A 26,412-nucleotide genomic window follows, 5' to 3' on the forward strand; every position below is an offset into this window, starting at 1 on the left:
CTTCGTTTTCTGTCGTGTTGGATTGTTGTGAATGGCCGGAAGACGTGCAGACGCTTGTTAACACGCTCATTGATCAACATATCAGTAATAGTTCATAAGGACAATTCACGGGTAGGCGCATTATACACTTCGTATATCATCGATAACTTTATAATGATGTCTTTAGAAGCTATTTGATTCTCTTACCTGGTATCACCATCGGATATTGCGAGTTCTGAAGCGACAGAAAAAACCCACCCTAGCGCTTCGAGGTAAGTTATTTGTCTTTTTGCTTTATCCTGTGCTGATTTTTATGACGATAAATGTTATGCGGTTACCAGTTAGGTAATGTGCAAATAACATTCATTCGTCAGAAGGTCATTTGAAATGATATATCCTCTGTAAAACACAAAATATAACCTTTGCTTTTTCGTCATTTTCACAATACTCCTACAAAAACGTCAATTTAGTAAATGATCCTAGCGACATGGATTTAAAACGTTACGCATAAATGAACCTTACATTCTGTCAAGCATATTGCGTTCGTTGCGCAATACAAACTTATGTATTTTAGATATATGTGTTTAAAGTCGAAAACTATTGTGTGCTGTGAATTGAGACCAAGTGCACCGCATACTCAATATAGTAAATAGTCAGTGCACTACAAATTTCCATTTGATTATCGCAAAATGATACACATATAGTATATTTTTAATATTCACAGACTATGAATACTAAACTATGTCAACTTATATTAAAGCTATATCTTACTAATGAGATTCATCATGTGATTGTGAGATGTCAGTTTTATGTCTTTCCGGGAAAGGCACGATGATTTATAGGTGGCTATGTCGTGAAACACCTTAATGAACGGATCTCAAATAAAACATCAGTCAACCTTCAGCCATTGTCAACATGTATGAAAGTGAAGGGGAATTAGATTATAGATTGTCAAATCTGTCATTCGTAGTGTGGAAAATATATCGGTTGAAGACCCTCCACTCCCCCGCTCTCTCGCTCTCTCTCGCTCTCTCTCTCTCTCTCTCGCTCTCTCTCTCGCTCTCTCTCTCTCTCTCTCTCTCTCTCTCTCTCTCTCTCTCTCTCTGGTTGAGCACTCGTCTGAGGTGCGTGGGTCCCAGGATCGAACCACCTCGTTCCAACCAGTGCACCACAACTGGTCAAAGGCCGTGGTATGTGCTTTCCTGTCTGTGGAAAGGTGCATATAAAATATCCCTTGCTGCATTAGTAGAAATGTAGCAGGTTTCCTCTGTTGACTACGAGTCAGAATTACCAAATGTTTGACATCCAATAGCTGATGATTAATTAATCAATGTGCTCCCATGGTGTCTTTAAAAACATTTTTTTAAACTTTCTCTCTCTGTGTCTCTTCCCCTCTCGCTATATATGTATTTTTCTCTCTCTCTTTGTGTCTTTCTTTCTGTCTCTCCCTCTTTCTCTCTCTTACTCTCACGTTTTCTCTCTTTCGCTCTCTCCCCCCCTTTATCTATCTTTCTCTTTCTCTGTCTCTCCCTCCCTTTATCTCCCTCTGTGTACACACACACACGCACGCACGCACGCACACACACACACACACACACACAAACACAAACACACTATCCACTGTACATTGGTGGGTAGCTTACGATTTTACTTTGCAATATTCCTTTCTCATTCTTATTTCAGAGATAATCATAATCTTCAAACACATCAAACCTGATTTTGTTTACGATTCATTTTGTGTCCATTGTACCCACTAGAAGGATATTTGGACGATTTTGTTTCCAACAATGGACTTTCTCGTGACGTCACTTCCGTATTTATTTCTGATGGCTACAGCTGCCCAGACATTCAGTGTGTCCTTCACCAACCCGTCAACTCTGTATATTCCATACAAATACAACGGAAGCGAACCTGTGTACCAGGTTGATGAAGACATTATAGAGCAGATAGCCTACGACTCAAGTGATAAACTTGTATACGCTGTAGGTATGTTGTGAAAACTAGTTAAGCGCCATCGAGGTCTAAGTTTATGACTTAATTCAGCAGTAAAATATGTAGCCCATTGTATGTTTTATTTACCCGGTGCACAGTGCATAACATACATACAAACACACATCCCTAAACATACAAGCGCACATATACAGTCATATTGGTACAGATACACACACACATACACACAAGCGCACTCACAAATGAGAGAGAGAGAGAGAGAGAGAGACCCACGTATGCCCATGCACACACACACACACACACACACACACACACACACGTTTTAGTGTTATTATCAGGAAATATGATTCAAATTTAATTATAAGTATTGTCTATTATTTCCTTTTACGTTCATCTGGGTATAAATAAATTCATCTAATTCACATAATGCCGTTCTGTATAAACGACTGTTCTGTTCCATTCATCATCAATTTCGTTACTTTGTTATCGGGTCAGTTGCAACCCCCCCAAAAAAACAACAAAAAACAACAACAAAAAACCCCAAACCCTCCAACAACACCCCCCCCCCCTTTCCTACATTTTAATACTGGATAGCACATGAAGTCCTCGACTTAAGAGATTTGTAGGATAGGACAAGTATCATCGTGATATACGAAACACTTTAGAAATAACGAAACATGGAAAATAACACGTGGAACTATCCTATGTCATAAACTGGTAGTTCAAGTCGGTCACCGCTAGTCCTAACTGCGCATGATTTACTACAAACAGTGATCGATCGGTCCACCGTCTGCTTTCGTCATGATCACGGCACACAGACGTTTATTCCATGACGTAATACCCCTGTCACGGTTACTTTTCGGCGATAGAGCACTCGCCTGGAGTACTTCCGTCGTGAAATCGAATCACCTCAATGGGCCCATTCTCTGATTGGGGGTGTTTTCCAATCCCAAACAGTGCACCACGACTAGTATGTCAAAGGCCGTGGTATGTGATGTCCTGCCTGTAAGAAAATGCATATAAAATATCCTTGCATGCTAATGTAAAAATGTAGCTGGATTTCGCTCTCAGACAATAGGATAAAATTACTAAATGTTTGACATCTAATAGCCGATGATTAATAAATACTAAACAATTACATTCTATATACAGCGCCAAAGAAGTATAATCGTCTGAAATAGCATTTGAAATAATATTTTTATGAACTTACCATCGTTCTATGTTTATTTGTATTACTATTGTCACATATTATGGTAGTTGTTCCGGGGAATAAACGAGCGATATTAATTTACGCGCAGACCAATGGCGTCGATACTTCGCAAAATCATGGGGAAAAAAAGAGAAAGAAATATTTTATTTAACGACGCACTCAACACATTTTATTTACGGTTATATGGCGTCGGACATATGGTTAAGGACCACACAGATATTGAGAGAGGAAACACGCTGTCGCCACTTCATGGGCTACTCTTTTCGATTAGCAGCAAGGGGTCTTTTGTATGCACCATCCCACAGACAGGGTAGTACATACCACGGCCTTTGATATACCAATCATGGTGCACTGGCTGGAACGAGAAATAGCTCAATAGACCCACTGACGGGGATCGATCCCATACCGACCGTGCATCGAGCGAGCACTGTACCACTGGGCTACATCCCGACCAAAATCATGGAATTCTGCGAACAAAATCAAGGGTGCCAACGGTGAACGTGGAGAGGGTGGGGGCATAACAAGTTTGAGAAACTAGTTTAAGAAAGATAATCGTCTTCGTTTGAAAATGTATAATGGCATTACTTCTTTTATTAAAAGGTGGATCAATGGTGAACGTTATTGACATATCGAAGCCGGAGAATATGAGAATTCTTCATCACTTCACACTAGACAATGTGGAACTGACAGACGTAGAGACGTGCGGACGTCATGTTTTCGTCTCTTACGAAAGCCTATCTGTCAAAGAGTCCGGGAACGTTCTTGTGTATGAGAATTACAATAAAAAAGAGAGTACAATGCATTTAATACACAACATTACAGGTGTGTGTTTCTGCCTATATATGCCTTTCTCTCTGTCTTTATGTATGTATTGATGAATGAATATCTATATATTGTATGTATGTCGAGGTTGACTGTTACATCGATATTAACGCACTGGCGCAGGGGATAATTAAATCCTTTCTGGCCTCACAACTTGTCCCATGCCGTTGCTGGGACTCGAACCTATGGCACCAAATCGCCCGTAAATTACAGACTAACCACGATGCGTTCTGAGCTATCCAGACATTCATAAAAAAGGATGCTGTTTAACTCAATCCCGCTTATGTGCATGACACAGTGGGCAGACATGACACTGGCTAATATGTATTAATGTATGTATGGATGGATGGATGGATGGATGGATGGATCGATGGATGGATGGATATTGTACCAACCTATTTGGGTGCATGTGTTTTGGTGAGGTTTTGTTTTGTTGTTGTTATCGGTTTTCTTGGATGGGGGTGCATAGTTGTTTGGTTGGTTCATCATTAATATTATAATTGTAGGGTGTTATTTTTTTTTTATTATTTTTTTTTGTTAGGGATGGGTGAGATGTTGCTTTGTTAACTGTGTTGTTTGGGTTTTCTTCCAGTGGGTTCGATGCCGGATATGATCCTCCCCACACATGACTGCAGCCGTATTGTAGTTGCCTTGGAAGGGCAAGCTTATATTTCCGGAGGAGCCGTGGTCGATCCTCCTGGAGGAGTCGGTATAATCACCTTCCCAGATGGATTTAGGAAAGACAAAGAAGTCAGCTACACTGAATTGGATTTCATGAATTACAACAACAGGCATGAGAAGTTATAACTATACTTGTCACTAAGATACGTAGTATGGATGCGCAGTGTTACCGGTACTCATTTAGGTCTAAGATATGTAATATTTATTGTGTACAAAGAAACATTGATGGCCAAGGAGGCTCTCTTGTCGAAATTAATATCTAGCGCCATATTATGATTTTTGTGGGGTGTTTTGTTGGGTGTTTTGTGTTTTTTGGCAGTTTTTTTTTTTTTAGGTTTTTTTGTTGATTTTTTGTGGTGGGTAGGTTTGGTTGCTATGTGCAATTTTTGTATTACATTTATTTCCGATTAAAGGGACATTCCTGAGTTTGCTGCGATTTTAAAGATGTTATCGACTAACCGAGACTTTTTAACGATTGTAATTACATATCAAATATATTTTCTGCCTAAAAATATTAGTGGCTGTATATTAAACGTTTTTCTGATCGTTCTAATATTTGTACTAGGTTAAATTTCATTTTATTTCCTAAAATATATATTTTCGTACGTACGAAATTATTTGAAGGCAAATTCCAGTTTGGACTTCTTACAAATATTAAGACGACCAGAAACACATTGAATATACAGACACTGATATTCGAAACAAAAAAATATATTTAATATGTAAGATTAATTTTTCGGAAACATTTTACAATGCAGCAAACTCAGAAATGTCCCTTTAATATCTCAAATTAATTTTTTTACCCTAACATTGTGAAATACCATAACAGAACCAAATGAATCTCCAACGGTCGACTGCTTCTTTTAAAGAACAAGCACTGCTGTAAAATGAAGTCCAAAATGTATCATATCTCTTCAGAGTGGCCGATCTCGAGAAAACAGGAGTAAGGTTTGTGTATCGAGAAAACAACAATTCATTTTCCAACGACGTGGAGCCAGAATACTTGGCCATCAACAAAGACAGCACGACGGCATACGTTGGACTTCAGGTATTATTCTTTGAAGCTGGTATAGGTTGCATTGTGGTGGCACCGGTGGGGCAGAGTATGCTCAACTTTCGCGAACACCTGATATCACCACTGTTTTGACAGCGATTCATGAGTGCATGTCACCACAGCTATATTTATTCATTCATTATTTTGATTTAGTAAACTGGTCTGGGAGTGGCAGTCCTTTTTTTGGCGGTGCAAGGATGTATTGTCCAGTGAAGGATCTCATCAGGAGTGGCTGTCCTCCTATAGACGAAGGAAGGAAAGGCATGTTTTATTTAACGACGCACTCAACACATTTTATTTATGGTTATATGGCGTCGGACATATTGTTACGGACATATTGTTGAAGACCACACATATATTGAGAGAGGAAATCCGCTGTAGCCACTTCATGGGCTACTCTTAGCAGCAAGAGATCTTTTATAGGCATCATCCCACAGACAGGATAGTACATGCCACATCCTTTGTTACACCAGTAATGGGGCACTGGTTGGAACGAGAAATTGGCCCACCGACGGGGAGCATCAGGCGAGCGCTGTACCGCTAAGCTACGTCCCGCCCCTCCTAGAGACGAGGCACGAGACAGAGATTTATAGAATCAACCACTGTGTCCAAATGTCCACCATTGTGCAGAGATACCGTCTTGATCGCGAACAGCGGTTTTGTCGTTTAGAATGTACCAAAGAAGACAGTTCCGTGTCAAAGTTCGTGGTGAACCGTTAAATATTTACGGAGTAAAAACACCTGCAGTTCCGATTGGTAGTAATACGTGTCATTGATTATTTGTGCAAATTCTATTATTCATTGCCAGTAAATAAAAACACAATATACACAAGAGGTTGAAACCAGTGCAGGGTACCCCTATATGTAGTACTAAACCAAATAACTTCCGGCTGGGTCAAAGTTCGAGGTGCACCCAACTTTTGATAGTGAAGTGAACACCACAAGTCCTGTGATTGGTTATAAATGTGAGTGTGTTGGTTGTAAAAAATAATAGTTTCATCTGGGTAAAACAAAATATGCAATTTTATTTCATCTAGTACCAATGTGTCAAGTAGCCTTGTGCTTGAAACATGTATGGGGTACCTGTAAAAAAAAGTACTCGAATTTTGTGCGGAACTAGGGTAGTCATAGACGCTACCCGTTATCTCAGAAACGAGCAGCTTGACCCCCATTTTTTTCTGATTCACTTTAAGTGTGAGGGGTGTAGTATTTATATTCGTGGCGTTTATGTCGATTGATACGCTGCAGGTAGGAATTTTAACCACATATGTTACTACTGTAGCAGTCGGTATTTTGTGCGTGAACAAAGTTCACAACACCAGCTACGGGTTAGGGCATCATCTTTTATTCATGTAAACATAAGACACAAGACACACCCTGCAAGGATTAAAAACACAAACGTTAACAATATGGTAAAAACAATACAAATATATCCCTGTCGAGGTAAAACAAACATTCAGGCATATATTAATGAAATACATTGCAAATCATAGAAAACCGTCATTAAGCATTAATTATCATTCTGATGATTATGAATCATCATCCTCTTTATCCTAAATACTGTCATCACGATTATTAATCATGTTAACATACATGTATATATATATATATATATATAATAATCAATTCGTGACCACCAATTATAATCATTGATTATAGCAAAGGGGAGATAATTTATAGTAAATAGGGTTATTTAAATGATTGTAATTATAATTATTATTTGACGTAATAAAGAAATATACTTAGCTTTATCATTAATGAGTTTATGAAAGAAAGGATATAAATTACAAGAGTATATTTAAAATTACAAATATATAAATATTAGACTTAACCTGTAGCTTAACATACCATATGAATTACACGTAGGCATTGTGTTGATATATTCGATAACTGGGGAAACCTGCATAAAAATAAATTCATAATATCAATTGTTTAGTATATGGTTTCCATATATCTATTATACATTCAGAAATAAAACATTTAAACTAATTCATTCCAAAACCAATGTTGTGGTGTAGTTCGTCATAAAAACAGTTGATTAAACGTAGCTAAATTATTAACTCAGATAAGCTAACAACTAAAACAGAAACTTCACTTAAATCATAAAATATATAGTTTTGACAGCAGAAAACAAAGATGGCTGACATTCATTATGTCACGCCTGTAATCCATAATAATTAAAAGGCAGATTTATTATTAAATATTATATGTTAAATTATTCATTAATCATTACCAGGAATAGAAAATTAGGCATTTACTATTATTATTTAAGTTTATCTTCTATAACAAATTAATACTAACCTTTAAATTAAACTTCTACTATTTCTCTCTGATCTGAACTTGTTTCTCCATATACTAAATAATTCTGTCCTGTCCAAAGAAAGCATGCAGATACAGGTGAGTGTTAATTATCCAATGGGAGAGAAAGACAAGGGTCAAAGTGTAAAGATAGCTTGGGTGTTTGTATTGTAGCTATGGCTACCAAAAGAGCTCACACTGACTGCACTGATGTGGTCACGCGTGGTTGACCAGCATACACAGAACAGAATTTATTTACACTCTGGCCGTTCAGCAACGGCATAGTAGGGCTACATAATATAAAGGAACATATATATATATATATATATACATGAAGAATTTGGGATTTACAATATAAATGTATATATGTACACACATTCACTTCACAATATACACATGACAAGATGGTGGTTGACAATATATGCAGTAAATAAGTTATTTTCCAGTATAAACAGTACAATCCTTAAATACTGTTAGTTTGGGTGCATTTTGAGCGTTTAAAGATATTAGTAATAACATTTATTAATTTTGATAAATTCTTTAATACACTGATTCGTTTACTGTTCATGAGTTGTTTGAATTTGAAAGTATTTGGTCGTGTATAATAATATGGATGTAGAAACTGGACCCTGAAATCATGAAAATATTTACAGACGAAAATATAATGGTATTCGTCACAAATGTCTATTTCATCACATAGGTTACATAGCCTGTCTTTCTTAGGTATGTTATTCCAGCGTCCAGTTTCAATAGGCAAATAGTGATTAGATAATCTGAATTTCAAAATAATTGTCCACATCTTTTCAGGGATAATAGTAAAATATTTTTCTAGACTGAGGTGTTCTTTGTAATATCTGTATGTAGTGCCTTTCGATGAGAGTTCTATTTCGTTACTCCATGTTTGTAAATATTGGTCATATTGTCTATTTTTTATTTGTTGAGAGAGGACCTTAACTGATACAAAAGATTGGGAAAGCCAGACATCGCTCATTCCTAAATTATTCAGGATATTTTTTACTGTAGTGATCCAGTTATAATTGGTATTATTGCTAAGATGGTCTAATAACATTGCTCTATATAATAAGAAAGATAGTTTAGATTGTTTCCCCGATACAATTCGTGCCCAATAACAGACCATTCGTCTGTATATAGTTAGCTCGATAGGCATTCTCCCCAGTTCTCCTTGCCGGATACCGTTGTTGCATGGAAATAGCCCGGAGTGTTGGTTGTTTACATATATAAGTGATTTAAGGCCTTGGTACATCTGGTGTATGATTCTAAAGAATTTGCCGTTTATATTATTATATAATAACTTTTGCCATAGATTAGTTCGTGAAACCATGTCGAAAGCTTTCTGAAAATCAACAAACGCGCAGTACAACTTCTTTTTTCTTTTTTTCAAGATATCTATCAAATTATGTAAGGTGAATATGTGGTCTGTTGTGGAGTAGCCTTTACGAAAAGCAGCCTGGACTTCACTCATGATATTATTTTCTTCAATAAATATATTTAAACGGTTATTGAGTATAGATGTAAATAACTTAGAACAACAGCAAAGCAATGTGATCGGTCGGTAGTTTTCAGGCGATAGGCGGTTTCCTTTATTTTTAAAAATTGGTATGATGATACCATTGAGCCATTCCTCCGGCAAAACACCGTGCTCGATGAGTATGTTAAAAAGTTTAACGTAAACTGGCAAGAGAATTGTTGCAGTTGATTTAATGTACTCGTTAACGACTTTGTCAATACCAGCAGCTTTATCATTTTTAAGTTGTTTTATGCCTTTTAAAATTTCATCTTCGCTGAATTGTCCATTAATAATACTGTCATTGTTTACTTCATTTAGTGCTTCGTCCATATTAAATTCGGGTGTATTATCCTCATTCGGTTCGCCCTTGTTTAAATTACTGAAGAAATTGAAGAATTCATTTACTGGGGGAACGTTTATGTCCGATTTGCGTGGTCCCTTTAATATTTTATAGAATCCCTTGGAATCGTCTAGTCGTAATGTTCTCATTTTCCTTTCAGTTTTAAATCTGTGTTGTGAGTATGCGTTAGAAATACATTTCTTATAGGACTTACTGGCATTAATTAATCTCTTTTTATTTTCTATTGTTTTGTGTTTTGAGTATAATGTTTTTGATTCATGATACTGCCTTCGCAAATATTGACATCTTACCCCAAACCAGGGTCGCTTATTAGCAGTGGACTTTTTATCACGGTTGTTAGCGCGAGCACGCACCTGACCAAATGTTGAGACTGCCGAGTCTAAAAATAGATTTTTCAGCGTGTCGGCTGCTTGGTTAACACGTGTTTGTATATCAACAGATTCATAGTCCAGTACTAAGAGGATTGTTTGAACTAAGTTATTATCGATATTATTGATATATTCCTCTCGTTTACTTGGGATCCACTTACGAATGTTACTGGGCGCGACTTCATCACTTATATTCTTCCTAATATAAACATGCGAACACATCACAGGTACAGGGCAATACTAGAAAAAGGTGATAAAATGTTAATTATAGTGATATGTTGTTCAACCTGTAGTTGTTACAGCCTGAAAGTAAACATTAATGAAATACATACTAAATACCATACTTAAAGGTACATACTCCTCTAATAACCTGAAATTAAACATTAGTTACATAAAACCTATATGCTTAAAATACACGTGTACTACACTATTGTCGTCTATGGGATTTGATTTGGTAGTATACACCCTATAGTGGAACTGCGATTTATATGTCGCCAACCACTCCATTTTCTTGCAGGTAAATTAATATAAAGTGCCACAGTTTTTATTGATGTACTTCCTGGGTGTGTTGGTACGCTGCATATATCAGTTTTATTAGTAAACGTTAACATTTTCGGCATTAGCAATCGATTTGGTACAGTGGAACCTATATAGAAATTTGCTGTGTGGTTATGGCTCGGGATGCTGCTGGCATTTTTAAAAATAAAGGTAAATTGCCAAAAGTTATATAATAAATAGAAAATTTCATGTTTTTGGTCAAATATGATTTATATCTCATCTAATGAAGTTTGCAATCATATCACACTCGTCGCGCAAGCGCGACTCGAGAGATACGATTGCAAACTTCACTCGATGAGATATAAATCATATTTGACAAAAACATGACATATCCTCTATTACTCCCTGGGCCGAAGTATGTGGTGTAGTGATTAACCAATCGCCTTAAGTCTCGTAGGTACTTGCATCGCACCGATCCAGAGCGAGTTTCCTTTGCTCAATATTATTTTGGGATGTGTAATGCCCCTTCATTATCTTCTATCTCACTAACCAATAACAACTAACTATTAATACTCACAGAGAACGTATGTAAGGTCTTTACACTGTCTTCTCTGTCATTAACCAAAAACAACTAACCATTAATCCACACAGAGGGCATGTGACCCTAAACTATAATCGCTCTCACTAACCAATAACAACTAGCCACTAATCCACACAGTTCTATAATATCTGAAGTGCAACATGCTCCCTCCCCTCCAACAAAAAACAACAACAAAACAACTCCAAACAAAACAAAAAAAAAAAAACTTAAAACAAAGTAAACCCCAAAACATGAGAAATTTTAGCATTACATTGCAACTCGTTATTGTGCTTCAGGAATTATAGCATTTTAGACCACTTCTAGCTTTACAGTGGTATCTAATGTCCTAAACAAAATATGTAATGATTTCGAAATAGTGTTAACATTTTTGAGAGCTGACTATCAATAATATTAGCAAATATGTGTTTTATTATATATAGGAAAACAACGCCATTGCTGTAGTGGATTTAACACAGATGAACATAACGAGTATCCATGGATTGGGTTTCAAAAATTGGAACAATTCCCTTCTAGACCCGAGCGACAGAGATGGCGGTAAGTTGAATTCTGCCAGCAGGAGGAAAGAAAATAATGACAATGACAATAAATACATAACACTATCTGGGGCGTAGCCAGCGAGGAAAAAACCGCCGATGTAAACCCAGACCTGTAAAAATCAGTGTCATGGGAAAAGTAAAATACACACAAATATCACTGCAAGGTTCGAAATTAAATCTTTGCTTCTCAAAGTTTAATCTTGAAGCAAAGCCAAGTAATTGAGAAGCATTTCTAGAAATGTTATAGTTGTATAATACATGAATTTCAGAAGATAGGAAGTACAAGCTGCACGTGAACCTGATTCTCATAAAGTATATTTTGTAATGTGAGCAGCAGAGGTTTCTTTAGTTCCCTGTCAATGCAATCTAATTAAAATTAGCTCCACTATTACATGTGGATCTAACAGCAACCAGTTGGAGGTCATGTCCAGTTGACCTTTCATTCGACCAATCAAAACCTTACTTGCAAAATCATGTCAGTGATTTAAAATGAATTTGAAAACATTCGGGATTATGCCGAGGTATTACGAAATGATTCGGGTGAATTACGAAGTATGCCGGAAACTAATTTCAATATAAAATTTTATATAAAATTCGTTTCAAGACGAAAACAAAACCGTGATGGTATAGCCATAAAATCTGTTTATACTAGTATACAATCCAGAGTTTATTACTTCACTTTTCCCCCTGTTTTTTAATGTTGAAATAAACCAACAAGTTCGCCTGTTACATAAATAGTCTCGCCCGATATTTTTAGAATTTGTATGCTCCCGAATAACGCTATAAACGGCGAAGTGTAATTGGTCGATATTTGAATTGTTATTTATAGATGAAATGTCACCTAGACAAGGGAGTCCACGCAATGCTATCAGATCTACCAGGGTAGACCCAGTAGAGCTAATTTTAAACAGATGGCTGTCAATGTCGACCAGCTTGCGTGTAGGACTAAGGCCAAACAAAGTAGATTTCTGGTCTCTGGTCACCGTGCGCGTCGATTTTGACCCTCGCGCGTCAACATATGTATATTTTTGAAATTTCCGCGGTCGATTTTGGCCGGGCTTTTCTTGCTATGACGTAAAACCGCATTTCGAGCCAAAGTGCCAACGCTCAAAACCTAGGGCGTGCATTCTGATTTCAGTTTAAATGTGCCCGTTATTTCAGTATCCAATATACCCACCTTTTTTGTGCAATCTATGTTTTAAAAAAACAGAATAAGAAAAAAAAGCCGCATCGCCACATCAATTCTGGAACATTGGTCTGAACAGACTTTTTGTGTGTGTGTGTGTGTGTGTGTGTGTGTGTGTGTGTGTGTGTGTGTGTGTGCGTGCGTGTGTGTGTATGTATGTGTATGTGTGTGTATGTCTCTGTGTGTGTGTGTCTGTCTGTGTGTGTGTGTGAGTGTGTGCGTGTGTCTGTGTCTGTGTCTGTGTGTGTGAGAGTGAGTGTGTGTGTGTGTCTGTGTGTGTATGTGTGTGTGTGCGTCTGTGTGTGTGTGTGTCTCTGTATGTTCTGTATGTGTGTGTGTCTCTCTCTGTGTGTGTCTCTCTGTATGTGTCTGTCTATCTGTGTGTGTGTGTGTGTGTCTGTGTGTGTTTGTGTGTGTGTCTCTGTGTGTGTGTCTCTCTCTGTGTGTGTGTGTGTGTGTGTCTCTCTCTGTGTGTGTGTGTGTGTGTGTGTCTCTGTGTGTGTGTGTGTGTCTCTCTCTCTCTCTCTCTCTCTCTCTCTCTCTCTCTCTCTCTCTCTCTCTCTCTCTCTCTCTCTCTCTCTGTGTGTGTGTGCTAACAAAGTCCGCATATTGAACCAACTATTTTTTGTTGTTTTTTATTTCTTATCTTTGTCTGTTTTTTATTTGTTGTGTTTGTTTGGGATTTTTGTGTATTATTGTGTATTATTGTGTGTGTGTGGTTTTTTGTGCTTTTTGTTTGTTTGTTGTTGTGGGTTTTTTTTTTTGGGGGGGGGGGGCATTAGCGGAGTGCTTTGTGTTATATTTGTTGGTTGTTTTTTTATTTTCTGGTGGATTTTTTGTTTATTTGTTTAAATATAATTTAAAATGTTTATAATAAAAGAAATATCTGATAAATTTTAATTTTGTATGCGGTTGCGATTTACTTATCAGTTGGACTCAGTTTGTTTTCCATCCCAACCAGTGTTTCATGACAGGTGCATCAAAGGCCGTAGTATGTACTGTTCTGTTTGTAAAAAAAAAAAAAAAACTGCATATAAAGTTTGCTGCTTTATTGTTACGACTAGTTTACGTTCACCATTTTTTATTTGTAGGAATCAAGATGAGTGCCTGGCCCATATATGGGATGTATTTACCAGACGCCATTAAGCTCGTCACGTGGAAAGGCGTGGACTATATTGTGACGGCCAATGAGGGCGATTCTAAGGACTATGACGACGTCTGGACAGAAGAGAGAAGAGGTCATGATTTCACAGGTAACGCACAGCTTTAAAGGGACATTCCCGAGTTTAATGCATTGTAAGATGTTTCCGACTAATAAAATATTTCTACGATTAAACTTACATATTAAATATATTTTATTGTTTAGAATATCAGTGTCTGTACATTCAATGTATTTCTGGTCGTCTTAATATCTGTAAGAAGCCCAAACTGGATTTTGTCTTCAAATAATTTCGTACGTATCAAAAAATAATATTTTAGGAAATAAAATGAAATTTAAGCTAGTACAAATATTAGAACGATCAGAAACACGTTTAATATGCAGCCACTAATATTTTATGAGAAAAATATATTTGATATGTAATTACAATCGTTAAAAAGTCTCTGTTAGTCGATAACATCTTAAAAATTGCAGCAAACTCAGGAAAGTCCCTTTAATTTACGGCAAACTGAACAACAAAACCGTTATTATATCTCTGTACGATGCAAAGGGGCGGGACGTAGCCCAGTTGGTAAAGCGTTCGCTTGATGCGCGGTCGGTCTAGGATCGATCCCCGTTGGTGGACCCATTGGGCTATTACTCTTTCCAGCCAGTGCTCCACAACTGGTGTAACAAAGGCCGTGGTATGTACTATCCTGTCTGTGTAATGGTGCATATAAGAGATCTCTTGCTGCTAATCGAAAAGAGTAGCCCATGAAGTGGCGACAGCGGATTTCCTCTATCAATATCTGTGTGGTCCTTAACCATATATCTGACGCCATATAACCGTAAATAACATGTGCTGAGTGCGTCGTTAAATAAAACATTTCCTTCCTGTCCGATGCAAAGTCGAATGGGTATTTGGCAAAATAATGGTTGATTACATGAATCTCTATATAGTGTCTCGTCAATAGGAGGAATGCCACTCCCGAGGAGATTCTTTATTGGACAATACATCCTTAAATTTATTTCACCGCCACAAAGAGGACTGCCACTCTCAGATCAGTTTACTAAATCAAAACTAGCACAAGACAGAGCTCATTGGAATATTCATAGCCGTGTAAATAATGAACGTTTTCATTTTTCAGATGCAATGCTTTCTCCAGAAGTTGGTGATGATCTTAGGTCAGCCCTCAAGAATGACTCCCAGCTGGGTGAGTGAACACTTTTATCATGCACATATTACCAAGAGAGAACTAACAGCACAAAAGAGAGAAAAGAATATTTTTTTTACTGACAACTCAGCACATTTTAAATTCTATTTTTGAGTGTAGCATACTATTATTTCAATATTTAGTCAATGCACAGGATCATTAAAGGTAGTACTAAACCAAATAACTTCCGGCTGGGTCAAAGTTCGAGGTGCACCCAACTTTTGATAGAGAAGTGAACACCACAAGTCCTGTGATTGGTTATAAATGTGAGTGTGTTGGTTGTAAAAATAATTAGTTTCATCTGGGCTAAAAATTTATGCAATTTTATTTCATCTAGTACCACTGTGTCAAGTAGCCTTGTGCTTGGAACATGTATGGGGTACCTGTAAAAAAAAGTACTCAAATGTTGTGCGGAACTAGGGTAGTCATAGACGCTACCTGTTATCTCAGAAATGAGCAGCTTGACACCCACTTTTTTGTGATTCACTTTAAGGGTGAGGGGTGGTAGTATTTATATCCGTGGCGTTTATGTCGATTGATACGTTGCAGGTAGGAGTTTTAGCCACATATGTTACTATTGTCGTCTATGGGATTTGATTTGGTAGTATACACCCTATAGGGACATTCCCGAGTTTGCTGCATTGTAATATATTTTCGACTAATAAAATATTTCTACGATTAAACTTGCATATTAAATATATTTTCTTGTTTAGAATATCAGTGTCTGTATATTCAATGTGTTTCTGGTCGTCTTAATATTTGTTAGAAGCCCAAACTGGATTTTGTCTTGAAATAATTTCGTATGTACGAAAAAAATCTTTTTAGAAAATCAAATGAAATTTAACCTAGTACAAATATTCGAACGATCAGAAAGACGTTTAATATACAGCCACTAATATTTTATGCCAAAAATATATTTGATATGTAATTACAGTCGTCGAAAATTCTCTGTTAGTTGATAACATCTTAAAAATGGCAGCAAACTCAGGAATGTCCCATTAATGCTCTTTTCCATAGACATGACAGTGTATATAGGTGGGCCACTGATTGGTACGAGGGAAAAGCCCGAGTAAATTGTGGGCAATGTTGTGATCGATCGCATCGCAAGCGATTGCTCTACTACTGAGCAAAATCCCATCCAAACAAATCATTAAGTTCATCTTTGTATGACAGAATAAGTCTGATTTAGATAACTGTTTAGTCATTTACACCTTCCATCAACGTTAAAGGGACATTCCTGAGTTTGCTGCGATTTTTAAGATATTATCGACTAACAGAGACTTTTTGACGACTGTAATTACATATCAAATATATTTTTCTGCATACAATATTAGTGGCTGTATATTAAACGTGTTTCCGATCGTTCTAATATATGTACAAGGTTAAATTTCACATTATTTCCTAAAATAATAATTTTTCGTACGTACGAAATTATTTGAAGACAAAATCCAGTTTGGGCTTCATACAAATATCAAGACGACCAGAAACACATTGAATATACAGACACTGATATTCTAAACAAGAAAATATCTTTAATATGTAAGTTTAATCGTAGAAATATTTTATTAGTCGGAAACATCTTACAATGCAGCAAACTTGGCAATGTCCCTTTAAAGCACTATCTGTGTCTGGGTGTAATTGGTTGGCTGGAAGTGGGTAATTTGGTGTGAGGAAATTGGGAGTGAGCATGCGTGTGTTTCTGAAAATTTATAGATGCATAATCGGTTCATTTTGTAAATGTTGTAAACCTGTCAAGGTATCAGTAAACCGTTTAATGTGACATTCCTGAGTTTGCTGCAATTTTAAAGATTTTATCGACTAACAGAGACGTTTTGACGACTGTAATTACATATCAAATATACTTTTTTCTGCATAAAATATTAGTGGCTGTATATTAAACGTCTTTCTGATCGTTCGAATATTTGTACAAGGTTAAATTTCATTTGATTTCCTAAAAAAGATTTTTTTGGTACGTACGAAATTATTTCAAGACAAAATCCAGTTTGGGCTTCTAACAAATATTAAGACGACCAGAAACACATTGAATATACAGACACTGATATTCTAAACAAGAAAATATCTTTAATATGTAAGTTTAATCGTAGGAATATTTTATTAGTCGGAAACATCTTGCAATGCAACAAACTTGGCAATGTCCCTTTAATGTGACAGTTACAATACAGGCAGGCTGAAATTCACCGATGCTACAGGGAAAAACTCAAACGGTACGTTTGACGCCCTCTACACTTTCGGAGGTCGGAGTTTCTCCATCTTGCGGGCCGACACCATGGAAAGGGTTTACGACAGCGGTGACGACGTCGAACGAAAGTTAAACCAGCACAGACCAGAAATATTCAACAGCAAGTTCGTCAAGTCCAAGACTCCTTTTAAAACCAGGGACTCGAGGTCACAGTTTAAGGTGAACCATTGTGTATTTCCTTTGAGATACGAAAACGTGTTTGGCTTATATTATATTATTCAATTGTTCATTTTGTTATCTTCTTCAACGTAAATTTGTGCTACTGCTGTTGTTTGTTTTGTTTTGCACTGTTTCTTTCTTCGCTGTTGTTGGGTTTGTTTGTTTTGTGTTGTTTTTTGAGGGGTGGTTCCTTCATATATACTGTGATATTCATATGCTGAAATTGTAACATATTAACTGTGGTATTCGTTTTATCAAAATGTTATTTTACTTGTGAAGTTCATACTATGCACAACTCTTTACACTGTGTTTTTAATTTTATACTGATCATCAGTTCATTATATTATTACACCCAATAACCGATGTATTGTTGTGCTGGGATGTTGTTAAACAGGAATATATTCATGCTGATGTCATAACAACTCAACTACGACATAACAATACTTTTTGTTAGGGACCAGAAACTGAGTCGCTCACGTATGGAATAGTAGATGATCATCTACTTCTGTTCATCGGCAACGAGCGACCCGGATTCGTATCAGTCTACTCAGTGGCAGACGACATCACCAAGCCTCACTTTGAGTTTCTCTATGACGGTATCGGTGACGTCAAAATGACGTTTCAACAACTGTACGACCAGAGGAAGTTGAATGCAATGGATCCTGAAGACATCAGGTATTAACTCGGAATACCGAGTTGGACTGCGCCATAGCGCAAATAGGCAGTCTGTCTAGGATCGATCCTCATATGTTGGCCCAGTGGGCAATTGTCGTTCCTGTCAGATTTTAAACAATATCGCAGGAGCCCCAATTCAACTTGTTCGAATCATGCTTGGGTGTAACTCAGAAGTAAAATAAAATGAAAGTCTTTTTTTTTTAATTTAAATTTTATCAAATACAATCGTATGCATTAAATATTTGGAGTGGGGAAGATAAGTCAATCAACTTGTTCATTAACGCCCCACATGATATCATTTACATGTATAAATATAACGGTACACTGACCCAATTTACAAAACGCACATCTGACTTCCTGATGAGACAAAATGTAACAGTACAGTTAACCAGCAAATGTTTTAAATGGCGACGTCAGACTTTAATACGCGAGGTCAAACAACAATAAATGTCCGTGCCCGGTATGTTGAGGGGTACATCTACAGCGAGTCAGTACCATTGATCCTGACGCATGGTTCCAGACGGACTAGGCTAGAGACGGAGAGACGTTTTGCAGAGATCACCCTCCATCCATGTTGCAATGTCAGAGTCTAGAAAAGATATATTTGGACAACGTATTGAGATGGAATCCAGAACTTTTACTACAATTTTTACGTGATACTGACTTTTATTCTCAATTTTAATATTTCCCATCTGTGATTATTTGTATTTTTTGCACAGTTCTTTCAACTTATTTTTTAGTTAACTTTTGATTTTTTATATTAATGTTCCTCATCACATTATTGTTGCATTTCCCATGTATTTATCGTGTTGGGGTGTCGTTAAACAATCATTCATTCATTCGAGACGTTGGATTTAGCTGGAAACAAGTCGTGTGTGTGTCCCCCCCTCTCTCCCTCTCTCTCTCTCTCTCTCTCTCTCTCTCTCTCTCTCTCTCTCTCTCTCTCTCTCTCTCTCTCTCTCTCTCTCTCTCTGTGCATCCTGTCTCAGTATGTAGCGTTTATGCATACACACTGTTATCTAATTGGTTTCAGATTTGTGGACGGGTCTTCGAGTCCAACAGGAAAGCCCATTTTACTGATTACAGGAGCCGTCAGTGGAACTTTAACTATCGTGAACGTGGACGTAACAAGTAAGTTCAGAAAAAACGGGTCTTCAACAAAGGACTAGGAATCGACAAGCAACCCAAAACATATAGGTGTACCCGATATACACAAATACCATTGTGATCCTGTGACATAAACAGCTCATTTTGTGTTTTGTGTTTTAAACATCGAGCGCAAACAACTAGAAGTTGTTGGAGTCAGTCATCGTTATCGCAAACATTTATCGACACTAGAAAAGAAAGCAATTTCGTTTATTTATTTTATTTTCTAAATATATAGTTATGCGCCGCACCTATTACCTGTATGCCACATCACACAATAACAAACACACACACACAACTAAATCGGACACACACACTCACTCACACACACTCACACACACACACACACACACACACACACACAGAGACATTCAACTAAATCACACACACACACACACACACACACATACGCACACGCACACACACACACAGACAAAACTCGCACTGTGACACAGCACAAAACACACATACAAAACTAAATCAGTCACACGCACACACACACGCACACACACAAAACTCGCACTATGACAGAGCACAAAGCACACACACACACGCACGCACGCACACGCACACACATACATAGACAGGCACTTAACACAAAACACACACAACACTATACAAAAACCCTACACATACACACACAATTGCAAAATAGTGGACTCGTTTATATAAAAAGTGACCCGCTTTCGTCATCAGCTATATATATAACCACATCAGAACAACAAATGAATTTAAAACCGCAATCTCGTGTAGATGTTTTATTATATAATCATTTAGAATAGATTGTCGATATCAGTGTCAATGTTTTAAATTTTGAATGTTTCGTGCTGTGATTTTTCTCACATTCTGTTTACCTTTTCCAGCCACACCATCGTCGGCAGTAAAACCAGGTATGTACTATACATATATCATTTTCATTTCAACTTATTTTCGTGCTTATATCCAATTGAGGTTCAAGCACGCTGTCCTGGACACGCACCTCAGCTATCTGGGCTGTATGTCCAGGGCAGTGGGTTAGTTGTTAGTTGGTTAGTGGTTAGTTAGAGAGAAGAGGGTATAGTGGCCTTACGCCTACCCATTGAGCCCTTAAGAACTCGCTCTGGGTTGGAGCCGGTACCGGGCTGCGAACCCTGTACCTACCAGTCTATAGTTCGATGGCTTAACCACTGCGCCATCAAGGCCGGTATACATATATTAAATTAATATTACCCTGTGTTGGCTACCATTGTAATATGTTTAATAAATATGGAGCCTTTGTAACGTGTAAAATTGCATATTAAAGATGTCTTCTTGGTTAGAATATCAGAGACTGTATAAACAAGGTGTTTGTTGTCCTAATGTTTGCAGTGACCCCAACTTGATTTTACTTTCCAATAATTTCGTATGTACATATGAAGGGTCCACGGGTATAATCAAACAAAGAAAGAAAGAAATGCACTCAACACATTTTATTTACGGTTATATGGCGTCAGACATATGGTTAAGGACCACACAGATTTTGAGAGGAAACCCGCTGTCGCCACTACATGGGCTACTCTTTCCGATTAACAGCAAGGGATCTTTTATTTGCGCTTCCCACAGGCAGGATAGCACAAACCATGGCCTTTGTTGAACCAGTTATAGAGCACTGGTCGGTGCAAGTGGTTTACACCTACCCATTGAGCCTTGCGGAGCACTCACTCAGGGTTTGGAGTCGGTATCTGGATTAAAAATCTTATGCCTCGACTGAGATCCGAACCCAGTACCTACCAGCCTGTTGACCGATGGCCTAACCACGACGCCACCGAGGCCGATATAATCAAACAAATTGTCAGTAGTATAACGGTTGTTTATGTCAAGGCCACAATGACACACTAAATTTAAAACCTATAGTTATGGTAGGCCATAAAAAGTAGTAGCAAATTGTGCTTTCTTAGGCATACATATCCCACAATTGCAGAGTTGTAAACGTTAAAATAATAATAAAAATATCACCTTACTAAAAATGTGATATCATAGGTTATTTCCGTGGACCCGTCTTTTATATTTCGAAGTAAAATGAAAAAATTACTGCTACTCATATAAGCACATGACCGCCTCAAACATAATGGATATACAGACGCTGATATTCTAAACAAGAACATGTATTTTGCATGTAATTTTAGACGCCAAAAAGACTATTAGTTGGGAACATCTTGTAATGGCTGTAAACTCAGGGACGTATCTTAAAAGGACTGTCCTGAGTTTGCAGCCATTGTAAGATGTTGCGATAACAGAGCCTTAAAGGGACTGTCCTGAGTTTGCAGCCATTGTAAGATGTTTGCGATAACAGAGCCTTGTTGGCGACTACTATTTCATACTAAAAACATTTTCTTGTTTAGAATACCAGTGTCTGTATATCGAATGTGTTTGCGGTCGTATACTAATGTTTGTAGCACTCAGGTTTTATTTTAATTCGTGATATATATGTTTTTACGTACGAAATTATTGGGAGGTAAAATTCGGTTTAGGCTAGTACAAGCATTAGAACAACAACAAACACCTAAATACAGACACCGATATTTTAAATAAGAAACTGTATTTAATTAGTATGTTACGTCATTAAAAAGGCTCTATTGGTTGGAAACATTTTACAATGGTTGCAAACTCAGAAGTTTCCTTTTAAATGACAATTCCCTTTACAGATCCAATGTGTTTCTAGTTATTCTTGTGTTTGTAGTGACTTAAGTTAATTTTATACGAAATCAAAAATGTACATACTTAGGAAACTAGGGTTACCGGCTTAGAAAGGATTTAATTTAAATTTAAAGTCATGAATTCATAATGACGTGAAAGCACTCTCATAGTATGATCCAAATATGCTCTTTATTCTCTCAATAACTCTGTTTGCTATGGGGGTTGGGGTATATGTTGTTTTGTTTTGTTGTTGTTATTGTTGTTTTGTTTTATTGTTGTTTTTTGTGGGAGGGGGTTTGGGGTGGGGGAGGTTATGTTGGGTTGTGTTGCGTTTTTTGTTTCTTTGGGGAGCTTAACTGTGGGAAGAATGACCAGGAATTATACAATGAGGTAACTTATGAATGAATGAATGTATGAGTGAGGGAGTGAGTGATGAGTGAGTGGCAGTGAGTGAGTGAGATAATTAATTTAATAAGGAACGAACGAACGAATGACTAGACGAAGGATTAACAGCTGTAGATCAGTTATTATGTGCACAAAACGCCATGTACATTGGTATATTTCTAAATTAAGAGTCTTAACGTAAGATAAGACGCTGCTTTTAACATACTATATTACCGACATGCTCGTCGTTCAAGATGTTAACAGATCACAATTATCTTTCTATTTGGTCGAAAAATATCCGCGCAAGTAGTCTGCTTTTTGACTGTGATTGTTTCATGGCAAATATCTTTGATGTAGAAATCATAGACTGAAGTTCCTTTAAACAATATTTTATTCCATTTACTGGTGGGATTGGTCGACAGGTTACAAGCCTATATTAGGACCTTTCCCTACATTTTTTACAAACAAACTGACAAGATGACAGACAGACAAACTAACAATAATAATAATAATAATAATAAAACATAATAGTAGATGAATAACATAAAAGGGAGCTACAGAAAGGAAAGGTACGTACATAGAAATAGTACAAGTAGAGAAATGTAACAGTGCTAATAAGTTTCAAAACGTTTAGTGCTTACAATAAAGTCATGCACGGACTTAAAAATGTCTCTATTTTTCTGAAGACTGAAGTTGACAGGGGAGAGCATGTAGTTTGCAAACGTGTGTAAATTATTGACATTGAAGACGAATTTGTGGTAATACCAGCCCATGCAAATGTAGTATGGGGGGGGGGGGGGGGGGGTGTGTACTTCAGTTAGGTTTAGTGGGTGTGTTTGTTTAAACGAATATCTAGGGAGAAAGAGCTGAACAACAGAGGTTGTCCAGGAAAAGAAAGGTTAATTAAAAACATTGCGAGCCTACTGATATTAATAAAAGTGATATGGCCACTATCGCTATATAGAAACAAAATGTGGTCTGTGGCCTGATATAGTAAACCCATTACACCAGTTAAGGGCTGGATTTTGTTAAAAGTATTCAAGCTAATGAGGTGATATTACACGGACTGAGTGTGGATACCATACGAAATGTTAAAAGTAATTTAATTTTAAAACTAATAAATAAATTAAATGTTTTTAATTTATTAAACAATAAATTAACATTTTCAACTTTTTAATTCTAATAACCTCTAAAATAGCATAAAACAGTTTTAAGCTAATAATTTATAGCAAAAGTTGGGTTGAGATTTTAATATTGAGATTTTATTATATTTTAAATATTGTTTTTATTGAGTTTCTCGATGTTTGTAATGGGACATAAGATCTAAGTACAGTGAATATATTGATACTAAATGTAATAAATCGCATTAAATAAATGGTATACGGTGTTTAACAAATTACAAACTTCGGTCATTTTGCAAAAATGGTATTGTATCCTTAAAAAATCTAATTAGCTAATATTCTCTGCTATCTGAATATATTTATTGTTTTCAGTAATCAGGTGCTGATGCACTTGTCAAGTTTGTTGCAGAGAATGTGCCAAAAAGTTAAACATTGTGCTTGTAAGTCACTGCACATTAATCCATAGCGCATATACAGTGGTCATTACTAAAAACGTCATTCCAATCAAGAAATACAACACTGAGGTCTCCAAGACACTCGCACATGGCTATACTTGTCCACAGTTCTCACTGAAAACTGAAACATATGGTGCAAGTACGTCTTGTTAGGATTTATATTTCAGCTTTTTGTGCCAAAATCTTCATATTCAGTTGTTAACAACAAACATATCACTGTGTATACTGAAGCGACATTTGCAAGGCATATTCATATTAATTAATATGCATCTATATGGGCTGTTTTGCCTTTTACCATGTGGCCACATGTATAACACAGTAAATGAACTATGTTCAAGTAAATATAGCATGTCCAAATAGAATCTGAGGAATATCATGTCTAATTTATCCTCGGAATAGAGTATCAAATGTGTTGCCAGGTATAGTGGCTGTGTTTACTTAAACCAGTATCTAGGGAGAAAGAGCTGGGCAACAGGGTTGTCCTTTTTCAGGGTATGTTGCCTCGTGTAGGCAAAGGTGCATACAAAAAAAATTCCCTGGTCCTACTGATATTAATACAAGTGGTATAGCTACTAATGCTATACAGAAACATTGGCGTAAATAATTGTGATCTGTGGTCAGATCCCTTTGTTTTTAATTAAATATGTTCCTTCATTTTTCAAAGAGTGCATTTCATTTCATTTCAACTTATGTTTGGTGCTTATATCCAATAAAGGTTCAAGCACGCTGTCCTGGGCACACACACCTCACCTATCTAGGCTGTCTGTCCAGGACAGTGGATTAGTTGTTAGTTGGTTAGTGGTTAGTGAGAGAAAAGAGGTTATGGTGGCCTTACACCTACTCACTGAACCCTTGAGAACTCGCTCTGGGTTGGAGCCGGTACCGAGCTGCGAACCCTGTATCTACCAGTCTATAGTTCGATGGCTTAACCACTGCACCACCAAGGCCGGTATACATATATTAAATTAATATTACCCTGCGTTGGCTACCATTGTTATATGGTTAATAAATATGGAGCCTTTGTAACGTGTAAAATTGCATATTAAAGATGTCTTCTTGGTTAGAATATCCACCTAGTAGATTGTGCAGGACCGGTGGAACAATTCAAGGGAGACAACCAGTGACGTAAACCTCATTAAGCTGTAAACTGTTTTATTTCAGATGGTTTAGGTCCGACTACGATGATACTTTTGGCTGCTGTCTGCTGGCTCGCGGGTCGTCACAGTCACTGATTCACAGCCGAAAAGCCCTACATGTCATTGCTCAAACTGTGTGATTTGTTTTTACCACAGACACACAAACACATAAACTCATGCAGTCACACAGTACAGACACTAACACACATACGCTTGTGCACTCACAACACATGCACGTTTGCGCGCACATACACACAGAGACACAGACGCATACATAATGCTCGTACACTCACACAGGCACAAACACACACACGCACACGCACATACACACACACATACACAGAGGTATACATACATACATATATGCATACACAAACACAAATACATCATACGCCTTTATAACCTGAATTAGCGTCATATTTCGCCGCTTAAGATACACTAGAAAGAAAAGTGTTCAAATTGAGACTCCCGATGGCGAGTCATAGGGATGCTTGAATGTGGAACCTCGTAGCATGACGTCGCACGTCCATTCAACGTCCACAAAAATACCATATGGCACTTATGGCAACGATATCAACAAAACAACCAGGTCAGGGACCGTCCCCGTAGCGACCGACCACCCGTGACAACCCGTCACCAAGACACATGGATCCGAACCACGCATCTGCGAAACAGATTTCAGCCAGCAACTCTCACAGCCCGTACCATCCCTTTCTCCAGCGTTTAGTGGCCTCAATGAGACGGCGGTGCCAGGCCTGATCAATGCTCAAGGTGGACACACTCGCTACTGTGAACTTCGTCCTGGACCCCCTCTAGTGATGTGGTTCATTTGCATATGGCAGGTGCGCCCTTTTCATGGACTATTGCTCGTTTCCATACCTTCGGACATTTGTCTTTCCATGTTATAACGTTTCATACACGGCAGAAAAAACTTATCATCAATTATCTTAGTCTTTTGTGTATCACAATAACTTTTGTCTTTTAGTATATTAATATT

At 37.3% G+C, this 26,412-nt stretch overlaps 1 protein-coding gene across 2 annotated transcripts; it reads left to right on the plus strand.

The window, feature by feature from the left end:
* On the plus strand, positions 1-26,087 carry LOC121388277 (mesenchyme-specific cell surface glycoprotein-like). 2 transcript variants are annotated; one of them, XM_041519555.1, is made up of 13 exons: positions 1-251; positions 1,663-1,965; positions 3,740-3,961; positions 4,554-4,752; positions 5,561-5,690; positions 11,770-11,884; positions 14,164-14,325; positions 15,359-15,424; positions 17,608-17,843; positions 18,298-18,518; positions 19,552-19,649; positions 20,528-20,554; positions 25,441-26,087. In XM_041519555.1, exons 2-13 carry the CDS (start codon positions 1,767-1,769, stop codon positions 25,509-25,511), a joined length of 1,746 nt encoding a protein of 581 aa, XP_041375489.1. In that variant the 5' UTR covers positions 1-251; positions 1,663-1,766; the 3' UTR covers positions 25,512-26,087. The 2 variants fall into 2 exon arrangements, with proteins under 2 accessions (XP_041375489.1, XP_041375490.1); XM_041519556.1 differs by lacking the exon at positions 1-251 and having other exon boundaries at positions 1,826-1,961.
* The last annotated feature ends 325 nt before the right edge of the window (positions 26,088-26,412 follow it).

The sequence above is a fragment of the Gigantopelta aegis genome, chromosome 14 (assembly GCF_016097555.1).
Source record: "Gigantopelta aegis isolate Gae_Host chromosome 14, Gae_host_genome, whole genome shotgun sequence".
NCBI classification, from domain to species: Eukaryota; Metazoa; Mollusca; class Gastropoda; order Neomphalida; family Peltospiridae; genus Gigantopelta; species Gigantopelta aegis.

Excerpts from the sequence above, each read along its gene's own strand:
- LOC121388277 (XM_041519555.1), top strand. The coding sequence starts at position 1,767 with ATGGACTTTCTCGTGACGTCACTTCCGTATTTATTTCTGATGGCTACA. Across the intron at positions 14,326-15,358 it reads AAGAGGTCATGATTTCACAG|ATGCAATGCTTTCTCCAGAA; the intron begins GTAACGCACAGC and ends TTCATTTTTCAG. Across the intron at positions 17,844-18,297 it reads ACTCGAGGTCACAGTTTAAG|GGACCAGAAACTGAGTCGCT; the intron begins GTGAACCATTGT and ends ACTTTTTGTTAG.